This window comes from Malaya genurostris, chromosome 2 (genome assembly GCF_030247185.1).
Source record: "Malaya genurostris strain Urasoe2022 chromosome 2, Malgen_1.1, whole genome shotgun sequence".
In the NCBI taxonomy this organism is placed as follows: domain Eukaryota; kingdom Metazoa; phylum Arthropoda; class Insecta; order Diptera; family Culicidae; genus Malaya; species Malaya genurostris.
Genome location: NC_080571.1, coordinates 79370823 through 79388444, shown reverse-complemented (window position 1 = coordinate 79388444; position 17622 = coordinate 79370823). Strand labels below are relative to the sequence as shown.

The 17622-nt window shown below is 38.1% G+C and overlaps 1 protein-coding gene across 31 annotated transcripts in view; it reads left to right on the top strand.

The window, feature by feature from the left end:
• Positions 1-17622, top strand: part of LOC131432946 (ensconsin) — a 383203-nt gene that overhangs the window by 209043 nt on the left and 156538 nt on the right. For 17 of the 31 annotated variants that reach the window (XR_009229999.1, XM_058599556.1, XM_058599551.1 and 14 more), the window contains exon 2: positions 11714-12611. The exons of 12 other annotated variants lie outside the window; for them this stretch is intronic. Coding sequence is in view for 16 of the 19 variants with exons in the window: in XM_058599556.1 (XP_058455539.1) it covers positions 11987-12611 (625 nt within the window). In the remaining 3 variants the exon portion in view is untranslated. Of the gene's footprint in view, positions 1-5160; positions 5408-11713; positions 12612-17622 lie in introns of those variants that run through there. 2 more of the 31 variants (XM_058599592.1, XM_058599570.1) reach the window with 2 other exon arrangements.

Sequence of the window (17622 nt, the reverse complement as noted above, 5' to 3'; positions counted from 1 at the left end):
TCTACTAGCTATCCAACGGAAATCTAAAGATTAAAACCCACGTTTATCATTAATTCAATTAGTTATTTTTAAAAATCAAGCAAAAAAAATTTGAAGGTATTTGTAAAGCTTCACACTTTTTATGGAAAACAAGCACAAAGTTCTACAAATACGAGTTCTACAAATCAAAATCAGAACATTAACACATGGAGAATTTTCTCTTAATCGTATCCATTCTCGAGATATTTGGACAAGAAATTCAAACAACTCGGGGTTTTGTTGAATTGCACAATTTTTATTCTAATTATTGTACATCAGAAACTATTGTTTGTACAAAAAATCTATTCTTAATCCACCTAGTGGTGTGGTGTATGCCTTTTGCCATTTAAATACTTTCATTAGAACATTTGTAAGATTGCATCCTCCACCACTAGTATCGTGAGCTGAACAAATGACCTAATAGTAGCTTTTCTTTTATCTCTGAGAAATTTTTGTGCATTAAAAAACTGGGATTTCTCAGTTACGTCACATATAAGATTACATCTCTCTAACCGGAAATGTTCGCCATAACCATAACGCCATGAAATTTACACTGTGTGTATTCAAATAACCCTAAGCTATCTTCGAGAAAATCCAGCCGATGGAAAATGTGCTGTTAGTCGGTTTCGTCACTTTTACCATTATATCTCCGAAATCAGAAGTGTCAGCCATTTGATCTTCGATCTTGATCAATGGTTTAACAATAGCTTCAGAACGAGCCTAAGTTTGTTAAAATCACTTCAACCATCTCTGAGAAAATTGAGTGGGGAAAAAACTTGTTTTATCGGCTACGTCACTTATACCATTATTTCTCCGGAACCAATTGCGATAGCCATTTGATTTTCGAACTTCTTAGAGGAAATTTGACCACGAAAAAAAATCGTTGAAAGGTGCACACTAATACATGGAAAAATGTATAATGAAAACATAAATTTATTACATTCCCACGAATTGGAAAAGTAATCAAAAAATAAAATTAAGAAGCAAACCCATTTTAAATTTATTATATAATGTTTCTATTTTAGACTTGTTATTAAATCCAACATATAACGCTAATTTGAATCGTTCCGTTTTGAAAATAAAGAAGTCATTTAAAAAAAAGAAGTTCATGAGGCGTTTAATTTTCATCTTTCGGTTAGTTTTCTAATAAAACTGCTGAATCGATTTCCACCATTATTTTATGAGGAACCATTCTTAAACAAATGAAACTCCGATTCCGATTTGAATAAAGTACCTGCATAAATATATCCGCCAAATAAGGAATGAATATGACATTGGTTTGAATAACTTTCTTGTCAAATCCGCCTCTGAAATTAAAAAAAAAATATATAACGGATTGAATTTGGACGGATTGGATATTCACAAAATGAAAACCGCTATCTTGGATTTCAAGAATTCTGAAACTATATATTATTGATATCTACTTGCCGATTATATTAAATATTATATTAAATATTATTCATTTATAAGCAAGGGCTTTTACTCACAATTAAAACGAAATGGAACAAATAAATAATATATTTCACCCCAGTTTTTCTCAACTATCACTCTAATCTACTCCAATTACATCATTTTGGAAATCTGCGAATACCGGTTGAATGTAGGTAGTACAAGCAGAAAAAGTTATTATAAAAATCAACAAATTCTGGGTAATTCCAAGAATTTTTGTAGTTCAATTATATAATTTTTTAAGGCACACTGCTTAAGCTCTAAGACGCCAAGGGCTTTTTCTAATTTTGAAATTTTTGTGGTTGATATAGTGACAACAACAAATGTGGTTTGATTCTACCAATGTTTTTTTGAAACAACCGACATATTTTCTAAACAATTATGCTCTTCATTCATAATTCAGATTCGTGATTTAGACTTGAACCTACCATTTATCGGTTAAAAACAAAAAAAATGTTTTGATTTGATAGACAACTGTTCTTTCCTTCTGTTGTTTATATATTGTTTAGAGATACGCATTAGCATAAACTTTTGGTTTATTCGAAACAACTTTTATGTTTAGTTCTTGATATAGAATTGAACCATTTATTCATAATTATGGGATTTGATACAGTCGAGAAAATCAATTATATGAGTATTTTGGTTATAAATTTTGAATGAATAAATAGACCGTTCGTACAGCGGTTAAGTGTTTTCCTCATAGTGGTCAATTGAGAATACTCACAAATTATTATCATACATAAATCGTACCTGATTTAATGACGAACAAAATGTACCGTAAGCCCACTGCAATCAATCGCTGAAAATATTCCGTATTTCTATGTGTCAGTTTAGCACGATACGCTTTGTGCGATGATTCGTTCAATTCATGTGGTTGAAATTTTACACCCTTTGTTTCGGCACTGAATTTCACCGTAACGCTCGTTCATACCAAACAATTTGAAAAGCTTCGATTTTGAGTTATTTGTGGTTATCATAAATTGTTGAATATATTTCCGATGCTATGGAGATATTCATGATTCATGCCACACCCATTTTTTTACAGAATGAATTTAGGTGACTCATAGTAAAGTAAAAGGTATTCACACCAATTTTTTTTGAGTTCTGGAGAGAGTTAATAATTCTATCTGTTCCATCTTTTATCATTTTATTTCTCGTTCTTTAGAACTTTAGTAAGATTATGTTCTTTAGTAAGGTTACGTATCACACTCCAAACTACAGGGTGGGATATTTAATGTGGAATCATTTGTTTCTGAACAAAATATATGAAAAAAACATTTTCATTTCGATTATAATTTATTTTGGTTCAAGGAGATATGTTACAACTATTTTTGCCTTTCTCATATAGAAAGGTTATGCAATCACTGTGAAAACTGACTTTTGAACCGAGGCCCGGAGGGCCGAGTGTCATGCCGAGTGTCATGCCGAGAGTCATGTGACTCAGTTCGTCGAGTACGTAAAATGTCTGTGTGTGCGTATGTGTGTATGTAACGTTTTTTGCACTAACTTTTCCCGGAGATGGCTGAACCGAACTTAGATTCAAATGGTCTTGAGATCCCATAAAAATTCCTGAATATTATTTGGATCCGACTTCCGGTTCGGGAGTTATGGGGTAAAATGTGTAAAAAATTGTGAAAATAAGTGCACTAACCTTTCTCATAGATGGCGCGACCGATTTTCACAAACTTTGGTTCAAATGAAAGGTCCCGTGGTCCCATGCGTAGTTCCTGAATTTCATGCGGATCCGACTTCCGGATCCGGAAATATAGGGTAAAGCGGGTTAAAAATTGTATACCATCACTGAAAATATGGAAAAACCTTAAAAAAAATTCTAAATCGACCTCAAATTTTTTGCAATTGATAGTTTTTATTAGTAGACGGTCAAACAAACCGATTTCGTTTATTCTTTTAAGAATAGAAGAAAATTATTTTGAAGAATACCACAGTATTATATGCGATAGTATGATAGATATGAGAAAGGCATCATTACACCACTAGGTGGATTAAAACAGGTTTTTTGAAAATAATATCTCGTAAATCGCGGCCACCTTTGACCTTGGGTACAAAATGTGCCCTTTTTTGGCGTTTTCCATCTTTTTGGCCAATGTATCCGTCGATATAGCGACGATTTCACGTCATATGTTGTCTTTGAGCCCCACAAAAAAAGCCTGGTGTCGTCAAATCGGGGAACAAAAGTCGTAACAAATCGATTGTTAGTCGAGCTGTATGGCATGTTGCACCGTCCTGTTGGAAACCAGTAGCCATTCAAACCATTTTCACGAACAATGGGCATCACAAAAACATTTAGAATGGCATTAACAATTTTCGTTGCTCCATCATCGTCTTGGAAAAAATGGGGACAACATATCCGCACAAACACCACATCAAACTGTAACTTTTTTGTCGTATAGAGGCTGTTTATCAATTAATTGAGTTTTTTCAGTGGCAAAGAACCGACCATTTTTATTATAAACGCATCAATTTAATGTGAGATGTGCCTACATTTGCTTTTCACAGTTGAGAAGTTATTTTGAATGTAAAACTGAACAATTTTAACGCATTGTTTTGGTGTATACTGTTCCATGGTAAAATTGTCTTGGGATGACGCTTCCAACGCGGTATTCCATTAGTCGATATGACAACTCTGTCAGACATTATCGGGTTGTACGATGCTTCCACTTTAAATGCCCTGTCCTGTATTATGTAAGTTTTGTTTCTTGCACCGTACTTTCTGTTGAAACCGCATTGTCTACCAAGCCATATCCTAGATTTTCTCCTATCCCTCAGTAGCACAGTCTCCGGTCGTGGCCGGAGTGTCTTTGACCTTTTAATGAAAATTTGTTGAATAAACTTATAAATAAAGTCTCATTTTCCTGGTTCATTGTGTATTTCCACTCACTCGGTCAATCACAAATTACAACTACGAGTATTCTGCTTCAGCACTGCTCAAACTGATTGGGGATAAGTTAAGCCGTAATAGAAATTACTATTTGGGATTATCACACCAACAGGCAGATCAAGAGGCGATTTGATTTATTTTTAGCGATATTTTATAATTTTGTTAATAGTTAGAACACCTATTGATTACCGTTTAGTGGTGGAATACTTCAATTACTAATTCTAAGCATAATCACGTCAGTCAGGTTTGGTCTCTGATATTACCTGACATTTTTTTTCGTATGCGCTTTCGTATGATATTCTGATATATACATCGGTTCTCAATTGTTCACGGATAATTTAAGTCTATTTGCCGAAGTAAAACCGCTTACGGACTTCAGCCATGGCTCAGGTTTCGGAATCGTCTTGGCGGCTCAATCGCCGAGTAACAACTGATTGGGTCATTCAGTAAAAACCATTCAAGCGAAGAGGTTGTGTTTCGATTGTACTGGCTCGTGAGTTAACGGCTGATACCGAGACAATTCTAAGCTTCAGGTAGTTAAACTGCCCATAGCAAACGTAATATTCGGGGCGTTTCCCGACTGGAAAGCTAGCAACGAAGGCCATCCCGTTCATACGCACAGAGGTGTAGAAACACAGAGGTGCGAGAGCATAGAAGTGACGAGTCACAGAGGTGCCATCGCATAAAGGTGCGAAGACGAAGGGGTGCAAAGGCACAAAGGTGCTAAAGCAACCCAGTGCTGATCTACCAGGTACCAGAATTTGTACGCTGCGTAGGATCAAAAGAGACGGCATATATCGCGAGGTGCTACACTGCAAGCATCGCATTTGATCGCCACCAAGAGCAAAAGCACTGTACCTGGGGTCAGGTACAGGCAGCACAGCAAGTGCAGTGGTGTTCACAACGACGGCAGAGCAACTGAGATAGCAGTAAACGACAGAAGACTGCCAATTGGAAACAGCAGAAGACTGCCAATTGGAAATCGTTGGAAGAGCTTCACGTCGTTCTTCACGATAAAGGAACAGAGACATCAGCTACAAGGTAGATTTAATTTAATTTATTTTTTATTTCTTATATCTGAAATTTTACTAAACATAAGTTTTTATTTTGGTATTATTAATTTACAAAAAAATTTAATGTAATGGATGATCTTATGGAAGATCATCCGAATCCGATTCCGGATACTAGTAAGAGTTTAAATACTCCGAGGGCTAAACATTATCCACAGGGTACCACTGGGCCATGGATAGTCTATCTTCGAAAAAAAGAAAAGATTTTAAATTTGATGCAAATTACCAAGGATTTGACATCACATTTCTCTGAAGTTAAAGAAATATGTAAAGTTAATAGAGATAAAATTCGAGTTGTTGTCAATGACTTGAAACAGGCGAACGAAATTGTAACCTGTAAATTATTTTCTGTTGAATATCGAGTTTACATTCCATCGAAGGAGGTGGAAATTGACGGTGTCGTGACTGAAGCAAGTCTGACGGCCGATGATTTACTTAAAAATGGAGTTGGTCGTTTTAAAAACTCCATGCTTGAGGGAGTTAAGATACTCGAGTGCAAGCAATTGTACTCAGCATCTATTGTCGATGGAAAAAAGTCGTATCGTCCCTCAGATTCGTTTCGTGTAACATTTGCCGGATCTGCGTTGCCTAGCCATGTCTATATCGATAAAATTCGTCTTCCTGTTCGGCTTTTCGTACCGCATGTTATGAATTGCACGAACTGTAAAAAATTCGGGCATACAGCTACTTACTGTAGTAATAAGTCCAAATGTATCAAATGTCAAGGGCCTCATAAGGATAATCTTTGCGATAAAAATGTTGAAAAATGTGTTTATTGTGGGGAGAGACCTCATGATGATCTTTCAGTATGCGCTGCATTTAAGTTGCGTAAAGACAAAATGAAGCTTTCTTTAAAAGCACGGTCTAAGCGCACATATGCAGAAATGCTTAAAACGGTCATACATGTCTCCCCCTTGGAAACCGAAAACGGTTTTTCAAATCTTATGGAGCCAGAGGAATCTGACTCCGACGGAAATAGTGAAGATACCTCGTTTGTCACTCCTCAAGGGTCTGTTAAGAGGAGATTAACAAACCACAAAATACCTAAAAAGACACCTAAAATTACATCTTCAAAAAAAGATCCCCGTGTTAAAGCTAAAAAGCCAAATTTAAAACCAAAAACTGTGCCTCCTGGTTTGTCAAATTCACAAACCAATCCAGAAACTAGCTCAAGGAAAGACAATAATCCAGTGGGCTCCGTTTCACATTCACCAACAGGATTACTTAAGTTTTCGGAAATTGTAGAATGGATTTTCGCAGCATTCAATATTTCTGAACCTCTAAAGACTATCATAACGGCATTCCTTCCAATAGCTAGAACTTTTTTGAAACAGTTATCAGCTCAATGGCCAGTTCTTTCAGGTTTTGTATCATTTGATGGATAATTTATCATCCGCCGCAAATGATTCAATCACTGTCCTGCAGTGGAATTGTCGAAGCATCATGCCAAAACTTGATTCATTTAAAGTTTTGTTGCATAGTCAAAAATGTGATGTATTTACTTTGTGCGAAACATGGCTTACATCAAACATAGCCTTAAGTTTTAATGACTTTAACATTATACGTCTCGATAGAGACTCTCCGTATGGTGGAGTGCTTTTAGGAATTAAGAAATGTTATTCCTTTTATAGATTAAATATTCCTTCGACTTCTAGTATAGAAGTTGTTGCTTGTCAAATAAACATTAAAGGAAAGGACATTTGCATTGCTTCAGTATATATTCCTCCAAGAGCTCAAGTTGGACAACGACAGCTTAATGAAATTGTCGAAGCCCTTCCTGCTCCACGTTTGATTTTAGGAGATTTCAATTCGCACGGAATGATGTGGGGTTCCGTTTACAATGATAGCAGATCATCCTTAATATATAATATTTGCGACAATTTTAGCATGACGGTACTAAATATGGGTAGCATGACACGGATCCCAAGACCTCCTGCACGTCCAAGTGCATTAGATTTATCTCTTTGCTCGACTTCAATTCGACTAGATTGCACCTGGAAAGTATTTCCTGATTTACACGGTAGCGATCATTTACCAATCATCATCTCAATTAGCAGTAACAAAGGCATTGCTAATTCAGTTAATATTCCATATGATTTGACAAAAAATATTGACTGGATTAAATACCAAAGTAATATTTCAAGTGCCTTAACTTCAATGGAAGAGCTCCCCCCACTTGAAGAATATGACTTCCTCGTTTGTTCGATTCTGGAGGCCGCAGAACAAGCCCAAACCAAACGATTTCTTGGTCCATCGTCTAACAGAAGGCCTCCAAACCCTTGGTGGGACAAAGAGTGCTCAGATGCTAAGCACGCGAAACAAAATGCCTTCAAGATGTTTTTAAAACGAGGAGGAGGAACTCCTCAGAATTTTGAAAAATTCTTGACTTTAGAAACCAAGTACAAGAGCATACTTCGGGCCAAGAAATGTAGCTATTGGAGACATTTTGTCGAAGGTTTGTCAAGAGAAACCTCAATGAGCACTCTTTGGAATACGGCCAGACGAATGAGGAATCGTAACGTAGGAAATGAGAGTGAGGAATACTCGAACCGATGGATATTTGATTTTGCGAGGAAAGTTTGTCCAGATTCTGTTCCTACGCATAGCATTATTAGGGAATCTTTTTCAAATAATGGTTCCATTGATAGCCCCTTTTCTATGATGGAATTTTCCATAGCACTCATGTCTTGTAACAATAACGCTCCTGGGTTGGACAGAATTAAATTCAACTTGGTGAAGAATCTGCCCGACCTCGCAAAAAGACGTTTGTTGGAATTGTTCAACAAGCTTCTTGAGCAAAATATTGTTCCACCTGACTGGAGGCAAGTGAAAGTTATCGCCATTCAAAAGCCGGGGAAACCAGCTTCCAATCACAACTCATATAGACCCATCGCGATGTTGTCCTGCATCAGAAAATTGTTCGAAAAAATTATTCTACGACGTCTCGACACTTGGGTCGAGACGAACGGTTTGTTGTCAGATACTCAGTTTGGCTTCCGTAGAAATAAAGGGACGAATGATTGCCTTGCATTACTTTCGTCTGACATCCAAATTGCCTTCGCTCAAAAGCAACAAATGGCATCTGTATTTTTAGACATTAAAGGAGCATTTGATTCAGTTTCCATTGATGTTCTTTCAGACAAGCTTCACCAACATGGACTCCCAGCGGTTATAAATAATTATTTGCACAACCTTTTGTCAGAGAAACGCATGCATTTTTCACATGGCGATTTGGTAACATTCAGAATTAGCTACATGGGTCTACCGCAAGGCTCTTGCCTCAGTCCGCTCCTCTATAATTTTTACGTAAATGACATTGACAGCTGTCTAGTATCCCCATGTACACTAAGACAATTGGCAGATGATGGCGTAGTTTCAGTTACTGGACCCAAAGCTATTGATCTGCATAAACCATTGCAAGATACCTTAGATAACTTGTCCGATTGGGCTGTTCATCTTGGTATCGAATTCTCTGCGGAGAAAACAGAGTTAGTCGTCTTTTCAAGAAAGCATGATCCCGCGCAGCTTCAGCTCCATATGATGGGAAGAATGATCCAACAGGTTTTGACTTTCAAATACCTCGGGGTGTGGTTTGATTCCAAATGCACGTGGGGAGGACACATTAGGTTTCTGATAACAAAATGCCAACAAAGAGTAAATTTTCTTCGAACAATAACCGGATCTTGGTGGGGTGCTCATCCGGAAGATCTAATAAAATTGTATCAGACAACGATACTTTCAGTGATGGAATATGGATGCGTTTGCTTTCGTTCCGCTGCAAACTCTCATATTATCAAATTAGAGCGAATTCAATATCGTTGTTTGCGAATTGCTTTAGGCTGCATGCATTCGACACATACAATGAGTCTTGAAGTTCTGGCGGGAGTTCTTCCATTGAAGGATCGTTTTTGGGAGCTTTCGTCGCGACTGCTAATAAGATGCGAGGTACTGAATCCCCTAGTTATTAATAACTTCGAAAGGCTAGTTGAGCTTCAATCTCAAACAAGATTCATGACTGTATATTTTAACCATATGTCACAGGAAATCAACCCTTCAAGATATATTCCTATCCGTGTCAGCCTCCTAAATGTCCCTGACTCAACTTTATTTTTCGACACATCCATGCAGCGCGAAGTGCGTGGAATTCCGGAACACCTACGCTCGTTGGAAATCCCAAAAATATTTACAAGTAAGTTCAGGCATATCGACTCTGAGAAAATGTTTTACACGGACGGATCGCGAATTGAAGAAGCGACAGGGTTTGGTATGTTCAACAATAATGTTTCGGTCTCCTTTAGGCTTCAAGAACCTGCATCTGTTTATATAGCAGAGTTAGCAGCAGTTCATTATAGTTTGAGTATAATCGTCACATTATCTCCAAACCATTATTTTCTTTTCACAGATAGTCTGAGTGCAATTGAAGCCATTCGCTCAAAGGCTGCTGGCAAAAATGAACCTTTTTTCTTGGGCAAAATAAAACAGTGCCTGAACGTCATATTGAATAATAATTATCAAATCACAATAGTTTGGGTTCCGGCTCATTGCTCCATTCCAGGCAATGAAAGAGCCGATATTTTAGCCAAACGTGGTGCTATTGAGGGTGAAATTTATGAGAGACCAATTGCTTTCAATGAATTCTATAGCGCGTCTCGCCAAAGAACACTTGCCAGCTGGCAAGCTTCTTGGGATAAAGATGATCTGGGTCGGTGGATGCACTCAATTATTCCTAAAATATCGACAAAGGCATGGTTCAGGGGACTGGATGTGAGTAGAGATTTCATTCGTGTGATGTCCAGACTCATGTCCAATCACTACACGTTAGATGCACATCTCCTTCGAATTGGACTTTCCGAGACTAATCATTGTGCTTGTGGCGAAGGTTACCGCGATATTGACCATGTTGTTTGGACATGCGTGGAGTATCGTGATGTCAGATCTCAACTAATAAATTCCTTGCGTACCCAAGGTAGACTATCCAATGTCCCAGTTCGCGACATTCTTGCTTGTCGTGACGTTCCTTACATGAAACTTCTTTATTATTTCATTAAGTCCATTGGAGTTCCAATTTAAATTTTATTTTATGTTAGATTGTTTTCTCTTCCATGAGCTCAACCAATAGCCAGCTATCTTATATTAAATAAAAGTGATGAACTGATACAAACAAACCTGAAATAGTTATAAGATCATGTACAAAATAAATGTATTTCATTTAATGTAATTTATAATAGCAACTCGCTTGATAAAAACAGTGTTTAGATTAACTAATGAATACCAACATACTAATAGGATATTCGAAATGTATTAGGTTTAAAGTACTATGTATTGTAGATGCCACGGCGAAGAAAAACTTATGTATATTGCCTATGAAATAAACGTATTTATGAAAAAAAAAACTGATTGGGTGGTAATAATCATGTTCCGATTAGAGAAATATGCCAGCAATAAAAGATATTGATGAAGCAGAAGAAGAAAATCCTTCAGCTTCCTCGGTGTGTTGGCCAATGTTAACAATAGCCACCGCATCGGTGCTAATTTTGTTCCATTAAAGTTGGCTACCCACTCCCCAGTTCGGACGTTTTCTTCTTCCCACTTGTTGCGATTGTTCCGTGTTCCATCCGTTTTGCGTTAGATTGCGGGATTTCGTTTCGAGGTTTCGAAACTTTTCCACTTCACCGGTAGCCTGGCAGGCAAGGCACGGTTCAGTGCCGGTGCGAGCTTCGTCGTTGAAGGCTCGCGCTCGGACCACGGAACTTGTGACCCGTTTTCCGCTAGACCCGTAGTTGTGTGCAGTTGAAAGTGAAAATTGAATCCTTGGCCGTTTCAGTGAATGTTCGAGCGAACCAGTGATCAAAATGTTTCACGGCTCCTGGCCCGTCGTCGTCGTCATTTCTGTAGCAATTATCAACGGTTATTCGGTTTTTGACGGTTGTTGTTCATAACATGCGACATATGCGAGACTCGTCTTGTAGCGTCTACGTAGTAGCTCAATTCAAAACTCTGTAGCTGTAGCACGTGCCTTTCGCTACGGTCACGCTCAGTTGGAAGATTTGCGCGGTTGAGTTCGGTTCGTGATTTTTTTCATAGACTCTGCTCGGTGTTCGACGATGCTGTGTGCGATTCTCGTTTGGCAGAAGAAAATGATTTCCGTAGACAAAAACCTATTCGCCAAAAAACGTTTTCACAAATTTTCCTCACTGTGACGCTTCTCCTGCAGGAGCCTGATTGATTTCTCCGAATCCGAATCAACGGTGGTGTGTTATAATTATTCCACTTTCAGTTCGCTTGAGTGCAGTAAACCGAACGGTGCATCGAAAATGACCGACCGATGAGTTGGAATCTCCAGTGAAAAGGAAAAAATCTCTCCTGCAATTATTATCTGTGATAAAGTGAAACAAAAGCAATGAAGTAAGAAGATTTCAACCAACCATAAGTCGAAATAAGTGTTTCTGTTTTTTTTTGTATGTGTGCGTATTGGAATTGTTATTGCGGTAGTCGTTCTGTGTAGCAGCCGCTGCAGCGCAAAGTGCCCCAAAATTCTCCAGCAGAAGCTATGATATCAGTGAAACGTTGCGCTGCTACCAGTCTCAGTGCCAGTCAACATCATCACCATCATAATCATCACCATCATAGTCAACATCATCAACAACCACAGCAGCATCATCAACAGCAAAATCCACCGCAGCACAACGGTCACAGCCTTGGCAACCATCAAAGCTTAACGATTCAAAGTCGCAGCAGTAGTGCGGGCCGTGCTGCCAGTGCTAGTTTTAGTGGTAGTGGTGGAGGAGGAGGAGGAGGTGGTTCTGGTGGTGGAAGTGGTGCCAACAACAATCGTCTAATCCGAAGTCGGAACAGTTTGGGCGGTTTCGGTGGCAGCTACTCGAACGGGTACTCTTCCGGTGGATCCCCCGGAGGAGGACCGCAGACCAACGGAAGTTCGGCCATCAGCAACGGCAGTGCAATTCTGTACCACAGTACTAGCAATAACAGTGTGCTGGGATCGAAGAGCCGTACCAACCTGACGGGAAGTGATTTCTACGAGTTTGACAGTTTGTTTCTGGTGCCAAAATGTGCGCTGACCTACGATAAGGCGATGAGCTTACGGAAGGACCTGGCGGCGTACGATTTCAACATTCGGATTCTGGAGGACACTCCCAAGGGGAACGTATGGATATGTAAGTTTTTATTGTTTTGGTTCATAAAAAATCTTGTGATAGTTTTACTACGAAACTAAATGACAAATCTCGTTTACTGGAAAATTAAGAATTCCATGCTGACAAAGTTAGATTCCGTGTTGGTGCTACTCAAGACTAGTATAATTCCTTGAATTTTACATTGTGTATTCGAATCATGTCCGCGGGAAACACCCCTAGGCTACGAAGACCTGGCGGGTGGCCCGCATGTTGGTCGTCGACTGGAGCGGATTTCCGTAGGCGATGATGGGGATGTTGCCGAAGAGAATGAAATGAAAAAAAAAAACGGGACATGGGAACGAAATGACTAAAGAACGACATAGATCTAGTTAGTTGACATCGAGATGGTGAAGAGCCGGGGGAAGTGGGAGCGAAAACGTTAGTCACAAAAGAGATCTTGTATATTCCAATAAAAATGGTGGACAGGGACGAGGGATCGGAAGCGTAACAGAATCTTCTAAGATTTGCATGAAACTATCTGAATAGGTATTTTTGTTGCAAACAAATTACTATCGAAAATGATCCCTTGTGATCTGTCACAATAAATATCACTACTAATCTGATCTTTTCAAGATCAGTTGATCAGTAATTTTTAAATCAAATCGATCAAAATCGGTACTGACCTTTCGTCATAAAAAAACAGTAGTGATTTTGAGCTACAATTATTCCTCATTCCTGTAGGAGCTGGATGATTCGATCAGCTTTGAGCATTCTGGAGGGATGAGGGATGTGAAAATTAGTGACAACAGGAATCCTGCAGGAATTTATAACTGAGGAAAACGCATGTCAATGAGATTTTTAAAATCATAGAAAATAAGTGTTTGGGATTTGAGCGGCTAGTGGAATGAAACTAAACCGATGTAGAGAAGAAAAATGAAAGTTCTCTCAAATTCCACTATGATAGTTTTTAACTATTTCACAAGACAAATGAAAGATGATAGCATTAATGCCAGATGTATCTACCAAACAAGTGTGTGTGTTTTCCGTTTACTGAGTAATAAAGAAAAAAAAAGAAAAACAAAAAAATAATAATATGATGTATTCGAAATTACCCTTTCGGTGAAATATTCAATTAGGCGAAATGACCTATTCGGCGAAACGACTTTCGGAGAAATGGAATTCGGCGAAACGATTTTCGGCGAAATGACCCGCTCCCATAATACTAACGTAATAGTGACAGACAGATACCAGTAGCGAATAGCATTCGAAATACTGATACCTGTCTACGTTGGTATTATAACGAAATATTTAAAATCTTTCATAGTGGAATTAAAGAATACTTTTTAATTTTTTCGGTCATTGAAAATAGTCAATTTTGTATCTTTAGGGAATCTAATGATGGGTGATAAAAAATATTAAAAGAGCATGCAAATTAATGATTTCTGTCAATTTATATGCGTGAGGGTACTTGAATTTGGAAAAATGGTCAATTTGTAACTTTCATGAATGTTCCTTTAACAATCCTTATCACTAGAGTTCGGCAAAATACCAATTTCGTAACGGCACGGCTTACGTAGTTTCAACACATGTTCTCGTTTAATGCACAACGTGTTCCATTTCTCATCCAGTTGTTTATTTCGCGATAAAATGAATATTAGAGGAAGGGAAATTAATTCTACGTGACGCTTTTATGAAAATAATCAATTTGGGTCATAATCGAATTGATAATGCTAATTTTACAGTTTGGCAATACGTTTAAATTTAAACTGGTCGATGCTCGTGCACTATTCAAATTAAATTTCAATGAATCGCTATTTAGCATAAATTTCACTTATAGAAATAACGGAAGCGCAGGATTTTGCATGTCCCGAACAAACAGCAGGCGCAGCGTTTGATATGGTGCAACAAAGTCCTCCGCTCCTGTTACTTCTGCGTGTTCCTAGATGAAACTTCTATGAAAATAATCAATTTGGGTCATAAAGCTTGCTTCATTCAGAATTGGAACAAACTTTTGCTCATATTGTGGCGCTCCTGGTGGACGGATTTGGAAGTTCTTGGCGCCCACGTGTCGGGAATTTTGTCAGCTTCACGTATGATTTTTGACCTTCCGCAAATCGACTGTACTTTGTAAACAAACAATATGGAAACCGGAAGAAGGGAAAAAATTGTGCAGTTATTTGGAAAATCCATTGTGGTCTGCATCTAGGCTAGCTAAACAGCTGAAATTGCCCAGAAATACCGTATGGCACGTTATCAAACGGAAACATTGACGACGATTCGGAAGGCTTAAGCCAATCGTCGAAGTGGAACTGTCGACGGGAAATTGCGTGGTAAGATTTTGAAGACTATTAAGAGGAATCCTAATCTGTCGGACCGTGATTTGGCCAGAAAATTCTGTGCTGCCCACAGTACCGTGAGGAGAACTCGACTCCGGGAAGGAATCAAGTCGTATCGAGCTAGCAAAATCGGACCATAAAACAGAATAGTGTGATCAAAATTCGTGCTCGGAAACTATATGACCAGGTGCTGACCAAGTTCGACGGGTGTCTTCTGGTGGACGATGAAACCTATGTCAAGGCTGACTTCGGGCAAATCCCAGGTCAACAATTTTATTTGGCAACGGCTCGAGGGGGTATTCCAGCCAAATTTAAATTTGTTTTTGCCGACAAATTTGCAAAAAAAAATTATGATTTTTCAGAGCATTTGCAGCTGTGGCAAAAAAACAAAAGTTTTCGTTACAAATAAGACAATGACTATACCAAAAAGAGTGTCTCCAAAAACGAATTTTGCCGTTCATTCGATCCCACGATCATCGCGTAATGTTTTGGTCAGATTTGGCAAGCTGTCATTACAGCAAAGTCGTTCAAGAATGGTATGCAGAAAAAGGGGTCCAGTTTGTTCCGAAATACCTTAACCCACCTAACTGCCCCCAGTTCCGCCCTATTGAGAAATAGTGGGCAATCATGAAAAGGAGACTCAAGGCACAAAGGAAAAGGTTGTCAAAGACAACAATCAGATGACGACCTGGTGGAATGAGATAGCTAAAACGATGGACGAAGAAGAGATGCGCCGCTAATGAGCCGTGTTACAAGAAAAATTCAAGAATTCCTTCGAAACCGTGACGAATAATTTTATCCGTATTTTTTCTTAAAAGTATGAGGAAAACGCTACATTTGTATAAAAAAAAGATTTTGAATTCAATGATAAATAACTGAAATACAAGCTATTGTCTTCGTTCCAATTCTATCTGAAGCAAGCTTTAATCAAACTGATTATACTAATTTTTTTCAGCTTCCATTACGCAATGGCAATATGCAATGCAAAAATGTGAAGAAAAAATCACACCAAATAGTGGTTATAGCGGCATAGAACTTTGTTTAAATTTCAACTGGTTGATGCTCGTGCACTATTCAAATTCAATTCAATCAATCGTTATTTAGCATGAATTCCACTTATAGAAAAAACGGAAGCGCCAGATTTCGCATGTCTTGAAGAAACAGCAGGTACAGCGTTTGATATGGTGTAACAAAATCCTGCGCTCCTGTTACTTCTGCGTATGATATTAAAGTTAAATAAGTTAATATTTTAATCAGCTAAGCGTAACATGCTTTGCGATTGGACATGTTTTTCTTATCATTATAATCATTATATCATTATCACCGCATGTATGTTAATACTATTTACTGTTTTTATTGATGATATTACTTTACCACCACGGTATTGATGAATAAATTTCAAATACATCACGAAGCATGGATGCGTCCAATGATTTTTCTCAATCGTTGCACCGTTTATAATCAAATCCAAACACCGATAACAGACTTACTTCCGTACCGGAACCGTGATTCTGTTTTTCTTTCAACACGGTCGGAAACTCGTGCACATGTCTGTGTGCTCGGTGCTGATGGTCTCTGTCGAGTTTTCAAAACAAAGCTTCGATATCGGGTCTCATTTATTGTCAAAAAAAAATTTTTTTTCGAGATGACATCAGATCTCGACGATTCATGCAATTCTAAGACGAAAATTTCTAAACTTTGATCGCCAGGCGGCACCACTTACCCACGTCTGATTGGGCTCAAATTTTACCTAGGGACTTGTGACCACAACAGTTTTACGAAATTAAAGATGACCCCTTTTTATTGGCACCCTAATAGTCCGGTAGTATCCTGGAACTTGTTTTAGAATATATCGAAAATATTCATAATCTTTCAAAGGTTTACATAATTTTGTCAAATAGCCAAATTTGTAACAATATCCATAATGTGCATTGTACGTTACGATTTTTCCTACAGAAATACCCAGACAAAAAAGTTGCTTTCTAAAGTTTAAATTTATGCCACGATACGTCCGGTCTTGTCACAACAGAAGGGAAAAAACTATTGAAAAACGATATATGTAACTAAATTTGTTGTGCTAATTTTTGAACAAATTGATTTTAAAGCATATCATATCGAATTTCATTGCGCCTAGGTGGTGAAATGTTCCAAATTTAATGAATTTGACTTATCAAAATAAATTTGAACCAATTATGAAAATATCACTCATCACTTTGTTTCTCCGGAACGGGAATTCGGAACAGAAAAACAATCAGTTACAGGTAAAAACATCAGTTACAGGTTGTGGAAGCCTAAGACCTTCCAATAAAATTTCATTGAGTTGCATTTATTTATTTTGTAAAAATCAGGTCAACCATCGCTAAGAAATCGGGGTCTTTTGATAACTACCTTCCGGAAACCTTTGAAAAAATGGAGTACATATTTTTTAAATTTTCCTACCATATTACTTCGTACCTCCGGAACCGGTAGCCTGCCCCACGAGTCGAATGATATATTACCCTGTCAAACTGTATAATTAATCGGGTTTCACAACGATTACGAAGCCTTTCCATGTGAGAAATATACGTATGGTTTATTTAGTCCTATAAATCTATTTCACTTTTCCTCGTAATGTTAGACTTTCAGTTGTAGGTGTCTTTCGTATCGACGAATCAACTTCCATAACCCCTCAGCATAGAAGCTTCCCCATTAGCGTGTCATACATAGTATCTCTTCGG